This window comes from Ptychodera flava, chromosome 22, assembly GCF_041260155.1.
Source record: "Ptychodera flava strain L36383 chromosome 22, AS_Pfla_20210202, whole genome shotgun sequence".
Taxonomy (NCBI): Eukaryota; Metazoa; Hemichordata; class Enteropneusta; family Ptychoderidae; genus Ptychodera; species Ptychodera flava.
Genome location: NC_091949.1, coordinates 11,253,095 through 11,265,664, shown reverse-complemented (window position 1 = coordinate 11,265,664; position 12,570 = coordinate 11,253,095). Strand labels below are relative to the sequence as shown.

Genomic DNA, 12,570 nt, shown 5'->3' with positions numbered 1-12,570 from the left:
ACGGCAGGGTATCTACCAACAAAAGAGACTTGGAAGCCCCTGTATCTCTTAAAATTTTGACAGGGGTAGCGGAAGAGAAATCACTAGAAAGTGATATAAAACCATCATGAATAAATGGTTCGAAAATACCCATAATGCTATCTTGAGAAGAATTGACCTTGACCTCATTAATTGGGGATGAGAGGGGTTTAACCTCAGAAAATGTGTTGCACACATTATTAGACTCTAATTGAGTTGATGAAGAAATAAAGCCGGTGGGCTTAGATCCACTTTGACCACTTTGACCTTCACGTTTTCTTTTCAATTTGAACTTGAACACTCTGACATCAAATGGCCGTCTTTCTTACAATAATTACAAGAAAGTGTACCGAACTGTTTTTCAGAAGGAGATTGAGACTTGGGATCTGATGATGTGGGAGTGTTACTTGAACTCTGTGAACTGTTGTCATTTGATTTCCTACTGTCCTTTGAAAAATTCTTGGATGAAAAGGAGGAGTTAAATTTACCTGCATTGTTTCTGTAGGAAACGGACTGGGATGGTTTGCTGAGAAATGAAGATTTGTGGGTCAATGAATAATCATCGGCCAAACGTGCAGCAACCTCTAATGTATCTGCCTTTTGTTCATTGATAAACGTCTTGATGTCACTCCGGATGCACCTTTTAAATTCCTCAATCAAACAAGCTGTCGTAATTTGTCATAATTCTGACTGACCTTTTCCGAAGAACACCAACGATCAAACAGTTGTTCTTTTGTTCGAGCAAATTCAACATAAGTTTGATCCTTCACCTTCTCACAATCCCTAAATTTCTGACGGTAAGCTTCAGGCACCAACTCATAGCCCTTGAGAATTAATTCCTTCACAGAATCATAATTTGAAGTCTGCTCTACTGACAACTGAATGTAACTTTTTTTGGCTTTACCCACCAAAGCACTCTGCAAAAGCATAGACCAGGACTCCTTAGGCCAATTCAGACTCTGAGCAATTTTCTCAAAATGAAGGAAATATTTATCAACATCCTTCTCTTGGAAAGGGGGAACTAACCTGAAATGCTAAGTGATGTCAAACTGGCTGAAGGGAAGAATTTTCCTGACTGTCCAAGCTCTAAACGTCTCATTTCTGATCTTTCTTTCATTTCCAATTCTCTTTCTTTCTGTCTTTCTTCCATTTCTAATCTTTCCTGCTCATCTTTCTCTCTCTGTCTTTCTTCCATTTGCAACTTTTCACGCGCCAAATCTGCCTGTATTTCTAATTCTAATTTTTGAGTTCGAAGGAAGACTCAGGCTCATAGTCTTTTAAGGCAGACTCCTCAAAATGGCCAGAATTAACTAAATGTTTTGCAATGTGGTACTGTATTTCCCGCTTGCGCATAGATCTTTTGACATCTACTTTAAGGAAATTTGCCAGTGCTATGAGGTTGTCTTTTCTGAGGGAATAAATGTGTCCTGATCAAGGTCTTCCATAAATTCGTTTGGCTTGAATTCCGCCATGATTGAATTTCGCTGAGTTAATTCACAGTATACAGTAGTTTTGAAAAAGGCAGGTAAAATGTTGTCAAACGGCTCAAAATATTCGTTCCCGGACAAGCCCCCAATTTTGTTACGTGCAGAGAAAACGAACAAAAGGGTGAACTCAGCAGTTAACGTTTAAACAAATTTATTACGAAAATAAAACTAATTGCTAAGTCAGGGATAGAGTACAAGCTTTAAAAGTGTACAGACTACTTATCTCAGCTGGGACGGCAAAGCTCCAGTCTCAGAGCTGTAACAGTCAGTCGGATGAATGAACAGTCCTTTGGCTTGCAGGCTTGGAGCTGCACAAAGTCCACAGTATAAATCCAGCGTTGGCAGTGAAGGTCTTGGAAAGTCTTGAGAATGACTACTGCTGGAGTTTAGTAACACACAGGAGACACGATCCCAAAAGTCTGACTGGAAGCTGTGTATGTCCCTTTTTTACAAATGTTTACATAAGGGCATATAGGAACAATCTAGAACTTTTATTGACATGCTAATTACTGTTCTAAAATTATCTCTCTTACACAACTAATCAACTTTCCAGAACATTCCAAACATGACTAATTGAATTCAAGGTTGTGAGGTCATTAAGGGCAGTGACCTTGAGAATGCTCTAGACTAATTGAACTCAGGTCATGATGAGTGTGGGGGAAATGACCTACATAACAACATACATGCAAATTCTTTCGTTGACAAAAATCTCAATCAGAACAAGTAATTGACAAATTGTTCACAAGCATTTCACAAATCCACAAATGCGAGATCCAGGGATTAAGAAGGAGAGATTCTTATGTACAAAGAGTAGTGATGTGGGATGAACGGTGGTTATATAGATTCCGATATTTAAATCATTTATTTGGATATTTTAGAGTCCGGCTCTCGTAAGAAGCAATACTCAAGTATGATTTGCTAAAATCATGCAAGCACGATATATTATAATATCACAAAAGTATGCATACGTGTGTGATTCATAACCACATCTTATTTTAAAGGGACATAAGAAACAGTAACTTGTGGCAAGTTTTTCAGTATTCTTCGTCTGTATATCAACTACCGTGTCTGACCCTAATCCGTTTGTCATGCTGAAATTTCGAGTATTCTTTTTGTCAACACAGCTTGTATGTGTGTAGTGATCATTGTTTATTGTTTACAAATGAATTCTAGTCCGGACTTGAATACAATTTTAACAGTAACAATGTAGATTATACTCATATAGGTTGTGTTGATATGCTAAATACTTGGCATTAAATTACAGTTTAGGTATTCAATGCAGAAAGTGTAGGGAAACCACAAAACAAAAGTTCTGAAAAAATAGCCAAAAGATACAGTTTATGGAGCTTTAACTGGAGTTCCAGAGCTGTTTTATTGTTCCTCAGTATTTTACTGTCTTACCCATGTGTATTGTACGGACAGTTGTCGTTTTACAATAATAAATGCCAACTGAACTCGTCACTGCCGCAACCGTCTATAAATCTCTAGACATCATATTGACAGGAAATGTGTTTCAGAGAAATTATTGCTCCGTTTGAGCGTACAGCAAAACGAGCAACCAGAGACCATAAATCGAGCTCGTGAGTGCGTTCAACTAGTCAAACACTGACCTATATTGTCACCGTTTATTCCAAAGGGAATTCATACTGACATCAGCAATATTAATGAATTAGAAAAAATATGCATTTTCTTGGTCGAATTTTACGTCATAGTTAAACCCTTCATTGTGGCAATAAATGTCACGCTCACTTTGAAATCCACTTTCCCAAAGAAAACTCCTGAATCCCTAAAGAGATTAAATTTAATTGTAATTTCAGATTTCATGATTTTTTCTCACAGTAAGAACATAAGTGATAACTGTATTCACGTCACGTCACAATGAAGCATCGTTTTAGATGGTAAGCGAATCGTTCAGTGATTTTTTACGAACGAGTTGGCCGATGTGCGATTGTCGATGTAGCCATGGAGGGCGCTGTTTAGAAATGTCAAGTCTATTGCGGTCTGGCGACAACTATAAGTTTTGTATTTGACATGGACATGAAATGAACCTGCCTCATGATCTATCCTGTCTAAAAGGTAAATCCATTTTGTTCAGAGGTCACAAACAATATCATTCGTTTGCATTCAGTAAAGGGGTAATTTTTGACACTTTTGCAGTTATGTACCATCGTCATTTTGTATACTGAGTGACTTTATGCAAGTATTCCAAGTTTTCTTGACATAACAAAATGGTCTAAAAAGAGCATCTTTGTCCCTTGAAGCGCAGCAGAAATTTTCTGCATACAGCCAAACCCACTGTGAAAATACCAGGGTCATGCTAGGGAGCTTATCAAGGTCTTTAGGGTGTCAAAAGTAAGACAAGTCGATAAAATTCAGTGTCAACATGATCATTGTTTTATTATAAAATTATAATAAACTATTTATGAAAATATTGAAATGGGGATTACTTTCACAAATGCAAGATTAACCATAAGAAATGATGTGTTCAAAATGAACGCTAGTGAAATTGTAAAAACTGATTCAGCTGCAGAAATATTTCAGCTTTCATGAAATTCTTTAAAACAATCTGTCCAGATTAAAAAACTGTACAAGACTGACACTTGTTCTTTTTATTGTGATTCTACAAACTTGATCTGCATGAATTGACAGTGATCTACACTGGCTGCCAGTTGAAGCTAGAATTAAATTCAAAATCTTGTTGACAACCTTTAAAATAGTTCATCGTGTTGCTCCACTTTATCTCATGGATCTGATCGAGATATACACTCCTGCCAGAGATCTCAGATCGAGTGATTCGTTACGCTTAGTGCCACCGCGGGGAATGTTCAACAAGGCATATGGGCAGAGAGCTTTCTCTGTCTGCGCACCGTCTCTGTGGAACTCATTGCCTCCAGAAATCCGTAATGCTAGCTCCGTTGACTGTTTTAAGCGCATTTTAAAGACCCATCTTTTTGTAAAGCACTATTACTAATGTTTCGGAAGGGTCACCATTTTTTTCCGTAACCGCTGATGCTTGTTTTATTTTATTTATTTTATTTTAACGTTTTCTGCTACTTACTCTGTAGAATTTTAATAATTTTCTTTTTTTTGTATTTTGACTTTTTTTACTCTGCAGAAATTTTCATTATTTTTAACCATGTACGTTTTTAGCATAATTTTTTAGCATAATTTGATTGTTTTTACATTTTAAGTTTGTCATGTTTTGCTGGTATTTTTATCAATTTTAAATGTGTAAAGCGCACTGAGACGTATGTGTAGTGCGCTTTAAAGAAATAAATATTATTATTATTATTATTATTAGGTTAGGCTAATAATCTCACATGATCATTGAAAATATCATTCTGACCAGTGTCCCAAATATCAAAGCGTTCTGACCTGCGGTTTTGAAGATTTTCAAAGATTTTTTGACCAAAAGTGACAAACACTACCTTACAAATAAAAATGTGCAAATTTCACCATGATTTGAACAAACCTAACTGAGGTCAAGAGAAACTGCTCTGAGATTAAGACAGCACCTGCTGGGGATTCCAGAAAGAATCATTCACAATAATACAATTGAAAACAAAATAATTATTGATGCTCAGAGAGAGCAACGGAAAAAGATTTAGATTCATATCCTTTCCATCACCCACGGTCAATTCATAAGTCACAGAGAGACAAGAACATTTAGTTTCTCTTTCACTTACCTTGATAAATATATTGAAACAGCTGATACAGTAAAAAAGCAATTGGCATTTGAATTAAAGATAAGTACATGATTAAATATTTAATTTCATTTTTAATTTAAAGAGCTAATACAATGTTTTTGTGTACAGTGCAAATGAAAAAAGGCATCCCATAATATTGTTCACAGGTTGAAGGTTTTTGAGAGGTTGAAAGTACACCAAAGAATACTCTCCTTGGTTGAAGGTATATCCTGCAATACCTGTACTGTTCTGAAGGTATATTCACATATGTGCCTGTATTAAATTGTTGAAGGCTATTTCTTTACAGTGCAAATCTTTTAGAAGTTTTTCTGACAAATTATGATACATTTTACATCAATGACAACACAAGTTCAAAGGATCACTTTGAAATTACTGAAATAATGATACATTTTGTATCTTTGAATCTTTTAAAGTGTTGTGTACATCGCACTGAGACATTTGTGGAATGTGTTTTTTAAGAATTAAGTATTATCATCATTATTATTATATTTTACATTCATGACAACACACCTTCAAAAGGTCACTTTCAAATTATGATATATTTATACATCGATGATAACACACATTTAAAAGATCTCTTTCAGAAAGTAGCCGCAATCAGAATTATTGTTCTCCTTTCACCAGATTACTGTTCAATCTTTTCAATTGTACCCTTGGTGCCATTCAGTAAGACATAGTCTCCTGTAGAAATAAAAGCACAGATACTAGTCATTCATTCACTCATTCTTTCCCTGTATCATAGATAACATGTATAACCATGGTCCAATGTGCTTTGGGCGAGACAAGTGTTATGATAATAAAGATATAAAGAACCCAATTTTTCAGTTGTATTCTTTGATTGAAATCTGCACATTACAGTCATAGACTTTTTCGATAGGACATTTTTAGATGAGAATAGCCTGCTGTTGCTGCTAAGACTGGCAGCTAAAGTCTATGTCAAAATAAGAATAGTGTGATTATGTTTCACAGGATGATGATTTCACTACCGGTATTTTAACATGTAACACTCTTCACCGATATGGGCTAAATCATGACTGAAAATTAATATGGACTCAAGCATAGCACCTAGCACACATATTTACCTGATTGGAAGACTGATGTTGCATGTTTTATATTGACAACACAGGGCAGACCATACTCTCTCGCTACAACAGCACCTACAGGATGAAAAGTTGAAGACTAAAAACCAAGACTTTAAAACGCGTTTGAATGTGCATAACTGACATTATCATTGCTACAATCTATGTCATTGTTGACACATATGAACACACTGAAAAACTTTGGTGTATCATGAGCTCACTCGTAACACAGTATTATCAGGTTCTGTTTCTGGACAAAAGTTCCTGTAAAATGAATGACCATTTTTAAATTACCGTGAGAAAGCAGACCCCCTAACTCTGTGACCAAACCACCAATCAGTGGAAAGTACGGAGACCATCCAACATCAGTGTAACACACAATCAAAACATCGCCACTCTGTGGATAAAATCAGATACAAGGCTTGAAATACATGTATCTGGTATTGATGGAACCTTCCCTCATGTAGATATTATTGACTCAGGCAGAATGCGCCTCAAGGACAGATACTTGGACTCTTAAACTTTTACAATTCTTTTCTGATTTACAAGTTGTGATGGTTCGTTTTAAAGCTCTTGGTGTGAGAATAATTTTCACCATCTCACTTTTTTGAAAATTGAAAAAATTATTTTTCTCCATAGATTTAAACAGGTGTGGTGGCCATTTTGAATTTCAAATATCAGTAAATTTTCGGTAATTTGTTTCTCTAGTACCAACATGGTGACCCCCTGATTTTTATTTTTGAATCTGAAAGAGAATGGTGGAAAGATTCCTTGAGGAAAGTTCGAAGAAAAGTTAAAGTCTTCAACTTTAGAGGCACATACTACCTTAATACCTGGTACATTATGCTAAAATTCATTTTTATAAACATGAAAATCAAAGCAAGATTTCAGTGGCACCTGAGTAATTCACTTTGTAGAGAAATGCACTTTGTATTCAAGAATTGACATACAAGTAATTCATGATTTTGTACTTGAAAGTCTATGTTACTTATCGAAGGAAATCTATCAGTATATTTTGCGATCTAATGCTGAGCATGAAATATACCAGTATTGTATCTGGTGTGGATACTTTGAGTCCATGATTGGGTTAACACTAGCTCTTGCACGTAAAGGGACAGGTCGTCCCACCTGTGGCTGCACAACTTTCTTCTTGATGAACATGGCCTCCTCCAGAAATTGGCAATGAATGTCATGCAAATTTGATGCAAATTCGATGCAAATTCAGCATTTGATGCACATTCATAGTTCAAAAGTTTTGTAGCTTTTCAATCACTGCAAGAATTTACCAAATAAACTTTACCTTCATCCCTTTGTTTATATGAAGCTGCTTTAGCTGTGGTCACTGGTTTTCGTGCAGCCGACATTTTAAAATTTTGGCTATGCACAAGTGATGTTTGGATACGTTGTGCATAACAACAGACCTGTTATATGGGTCCCATACACATAGCTGCAGATGGGACAACTCCTCCCTTTAATATGGAATTGAGAGCTGATCCAAAAGTGACAGGAATGTGAGATGATTTACTTACTTGTATATTGTGAGCATCTTGTAGTTTTCTGACTACCCTAGCAACACCCTTGACAACACCATGACATACTGGCATACCTAGTACGCGAATATGAAGATTTAACATGATCAGATTCTTTTGTTTTTGTTTTTATTTATTTATTATGGTACATCTGAGAATAATTAAAAATAAATAGTGTCAATGACTTTGTGCTCCCATTTTGATCTCAATCAATTGATGTATGAAGAACTCAGTCTAATACAGGTCAGTGTTTTGAACAAAACTTGTGCCAGAGAAGGAGAAAAAAACTTTGCATATCTTTTGATGGCAAAGTAAATCTACATGTATTTCAATATTGCCCAAAGATTCATAAACAAATCATATTTATCACCAAAACAGAAAAACTAGGAAAAATACACATATGCTGAAAATAAAGAATAGCAGATACCAAAATGAAACAAAAATCTACATAGACTCCAGGGTCACTTCAAATTAATTTTAAACCCAACTTTAGGTTGTACAATACATTGCTACTAATTGTTCTTTTATAACACACAGATATACTTAAAGCAAATTACCTGTCATCTTGACTGATGAAGTACTGATCTTATCATCTTCCATGTTCAGCTGCAAATAAATCATTTTAAGATATTTTTCAATACACAAGTCAATGTCAACACTCATTGTGGAAGGCTCAATTTTGGAATGAATTCGAACAGAATTATGATGCAAAAGTTGGACAGAAAAAAAGGGGGTAAGACTGAAGCTCAGGGGACAAAATGAAATTTTGTTTGAATTGTTAGTAACCTAGGGAGTCCACTATACCATCTCTCCCTATCGCAACCCCTAGAAAATCACTTTTAGTTCGCAACCAAAGGTGTGACCACTACCCTTCTGTTGATGTTTAACATATCAATAAACATTTGTCATCCCTATATCAAGCAAATCTGTATTCACATACATGTATGCATGTTAAGATGAATCGCTTCCCCAAGGAAAGATTATTGATAGGTCAAAATCATTTTTATAAAAGTTTGAATTAAGATTGTCAGTAACATCAGACCTTCAGTTTATGAAGTCAGTGTACCTTTTTGTAAAGACAAGTACAAAACTTTTACAGTTTAGAAAAGTAACGATTAATTCATGTGTGTACATGTATGTTACGACAAATACTCACAGGTTGTGGAAGGCCAATACTGATTTCAGGAAACTGCATTTTTGATAATGAACTGAGTACTCTTCTTCTTCTTATTGCCCTGATAATGACAACCACAAATGAGTTAATACATGGATGGTGAATTTTATAAATATCAATTATTAATAATCATGGTAATCATAAATTAAACATAAAATCAACAACACTTCAGTTTATTCAATGACTGTTTAAAATGGCTGAAGGAAAGTGCCAATAACCGTTACTTTCAATAATTTTTTTAATATTTTTGTTTTTTTATATTGATTGTGAGTTCTTATTCTACTCCCAAAACACGTTTCAACACCAACTATTTATTTAGCTTATAAACACAGTGTTTATATCTGTAAAATGCACTGTTATTGCTAACATCTGAATTCTAGTCTGGACAAGAGTTCACATATCAATGATTACACTACACATTTACAAGCTGAGTTGACAAGCTGAATACTGCATTTTTCAACTTGTCTCAAGGAGTAAACAAGTAGTGAAAATATCATAAAAAGTTGCAGATACTCGTCCTTTAAGACTGAGGTATTACAACATACTATGGTAGTCTTAATACATGCACAGACAACATTTGCAAGACAGCAAATACTTCTGTGCCTCAGTGGAAGCAGTGTCTTTGGGATCAAATAGAAATAACTAGAGCCATGAACCTGTTCAATTGTGGTCACTCAAGGGCGCAAGAAAAAGTGACCACTATATGGAGGTGGCCTTACTACAGTGTTCGAAATAACACCTGTCCGGCAGTCCGAGACTGGTTGTTTTTCTGCCGGACTGGTAAATAAAAAAGTTACCAGTCCGGCGGACAGGTTCACTTTAGCGTGGGGAGTCTTCTTTAAAACTATGTCTGCTATTTTTTCTCTGGGCTCCCATTCAAATTTTATGGCAAGACAGTTTTCTTTCCCGTAAATTCATCCTACTCAACAGCGCATAACAAAAATACTTAGGCACATAAAAGTAATCGCAGTATCAGGACTGGTAAGTTTTTGGCAGGACAGGCAACGTTTTGAAGTTACCAGTCCTGGTGACTGGTTGATATTTTCCACGGATTTCGAACACTGCTTACTACAGAGGATGTGAGTGGCATTACTTTTGATGTGCAGAGTTGCAAATCGAGGAGAACAGCAGTAATCATGAGGTCCAATATCATATATGTCTCTTAAAAAATCAAGATAAAAGTATTTAATTTCTGAAATGATTGTGATGCAGATATAAAATCAATGGAAGTGGACTCATTTCTTGCTTTGAGAAAGGTCATTTGAAGTCAGATAAATGCTGATCATTATACACAGGTTGTGTACCAAAGTGGAGCAATTATTCATGGCCACTGACCACATAAGAAAGATGCTGATTTGAAGAGGGCCTTTTTAAACATGTGACATGGTACGGGACAAAGTGATCAAACAAAGAGGTGACTGCTCTGTAAAGGTGGTTAAAAACAGTTTGACTGAATATGACCTTTTTTTGAGTAAAGAAAAACAAATCATATCAAAATATGATGACTTTATTTTACAAACTTGTAAATTTAAATGACTTACTTTCCAACGAGTGTCGTATTACTTCTTCTGATGACTTGTCCCAGTTCTTGATGTGTAAGAAAGAACAGCAAATCTTTGTCTGGTAACAGTCCCTGACGGGAGAGACAAAACCAGACTTTGGGTCAACAGTTACTGTACAGAATGATTGAATTTTGCAAAGGAAATAATACAGAATCTTCATCCCTGCATAAGAATGCAGTCAGTCTCACAGTAAATGTGATTATGAAATACTTCATATCTAAAACCTTTTTTGAAATACCAATGTTTTTTGTAAAATAGTTCAATGCATCAATATCTTTAGGCCAAATAAAATACTATGTGTGTTTTCTGGTAACGCAGCTGACCCTTGACATTTTCAACATTTTCATCAAAAAATTGAGTGAATTCTCTAAATTTTACCATATATATGGCTCTCAGCCAACACAAATAAAAATTAAATTAAATTCTTCTGACCTACTTTGACTGTGCAGAGATGTGTACAGTTAGTCATGCCTGGCAATACAGAATGGTCTTATTGAATTCTACACAGGTGTGGTGCTAGGCTATGAAGCAAGTACTAATATTGCCACACATAGTAACTGCATAAAATTCTACAAACTGTCATACTCACAGAGAGAACCTAGACACACTAAGTAAACATTGTCCACACTAACCTCTTTCACCATCAGTTCTGATAGTTTCCAGTATGCACACTTGAAATGATCGACTATTTTAATGGCCAGAGACTGCAAAGGAACACAACATAACCCATCAGACATATGATTTTGTTATAGGAACTCTAAGAAAAATTATATTCCGCAAAATTCTTTACAGAGTAAAAAACATACACAATGAATGCACTTATCCCTAATTATTAGACATCATTCTGCATGTTTCATGGAGAACGATAGAATTTTGTGTGCTCTAAAACAGAGTACAAAATGCCCATTCCGTACGGTAACATTTACCAGTTCCAGGCGCCCCATCCCCTGTGGCTGTATCTGCGCGTTCACTGTCAAACAGTTTCAAGGGACCCATTGGACGAGCGCCAGAAGATATCTTGCGCTCTGTACGTGTACTGCTGAGACTATCTAGAAGCGTGTCGAGATATTGTTCCACACTTGCACTATAAATCGGAGGAAAAATTGTTGACAATGCACGAAAACGGTCACTACTCTGACAATTTGATGCCCCAGTCACTAATGTAAGATGTGTAATAACAAGGTCATCATGAAAATACTGCAAAGGAAGTTTTTGGACATTATGGTGCCGCATCGCCCAATGCAAATGGTACGCCAATGTCTCCTTGCATCCTTTGTGGTATTTTCATAATAACCTAATACTATCTCATCTGTTCCGCTGAGAAACAACAGCTACATACCTTACGTTTATCTCTGTTGCTACATGTATGGTGATTAGAACCTTACCTTGCCCAACTCTCTGTTACCGACGGCAACTCTAGCTTTGGGAACCACCCACTTGAGAACATGTCTGCAGCAGAGTAAAAGTTTCTTTCAATGTCAATGGCTTGGAAAAACTTAATTTGCAAAAAGTCCTGGAAGTCAATATCAATTTTAATCTGCATTAACCCTTTTACCACCATGGTTTGAACCAATCCAACTGTTTTCTATGGTAAAGGTGGACCTCTAGACAGGGAAATGGGGTGAAAGGGTTAAATATCTAGCTATTAGTTAAGTAACTACAATTCTTTCCAGTCCCTTAGAGGTATTTTACTGGCATTTTTTATCTTTTTGAATTATTAGTTTTTGAAGAAGTCACAGCTTTGCAGATCATGCCTAATTGAATTTGAGGACCTATAATGATTAATAAAACAAAGAAGATACTGTTAATAAATACCATTTGTGTATAAAAGACAAATAAAAAGTGTCCTCTCCAGCAATGGAGGACCAAGTCTTTATATCTCCTATTTGTTCATTCTTGAGAATGCAAACACTGTGATATAAAACAATTGTGGAAACACTCCAAATCTATTGACCCAAGATAGCTATAACCATCCTCTTTTACAAGACGCAATTCACGGATTGATAATGTCAGT

General features: G+C 35.8%; 1 protein-coding gene across 2 annotated transcripts in view; it reads right to left on the bottom strand.

The window, feature by feature from the left end:
• Positions 1 to 5,296: 5,296 nt before the first annotated feature.
• The window catches only part of LOC139122671 (rifampicin phosphotransferase-like), a 39,655-nt gene continuing 32,381 nt past the window's right edge, over positions 5,297 to 12,570 (bottom strand). For both annotated transcript variants that reach the window (XM_070688277.1, XM_070688276.1), the window contains 9 exons: positions 11,942 to 12,005; positions 11,189 to 11,260; positions 10,536 to 10,627; positions 8,977 to 9,055; positions 8,378 to 8,426; positions 7,821 to 7,897; positions 6,586 to 6,688; positions 6,295 to 6,369; positions 5,297 to 5,893 (listed from right to left, as the gene is read on the bottom strand). In XM_070688277.1, the coding sequence (XP_070544378.1) occupies positions 5,838 to 5,893; positions 6,295 to 6,369; positions 6,586 to 6,688; positions 7,821 to 7,897; positions 8,378 to 8,426; positions 8,977 to 9,055; positions 10,536 to 10,627; positions 11,189 to 11,260; positions 11,942 to 12,005 (667 nt within the window). In that variant the 3' untranslated portion in view covers positions 5,297 to 5,837. The remainder of the gene's footprint in view (positions 5,894 to 6,294; positions 6,370 to 6,585; positions 6,689 to 7,820; positions 7,898 to 8,377; positions 8,427 to 8,976; positions 9,056 to 10,535; positions 10,628 to 11,188; positions 11,261 to 11,941; positions 12,006 to 12,570) is intronic.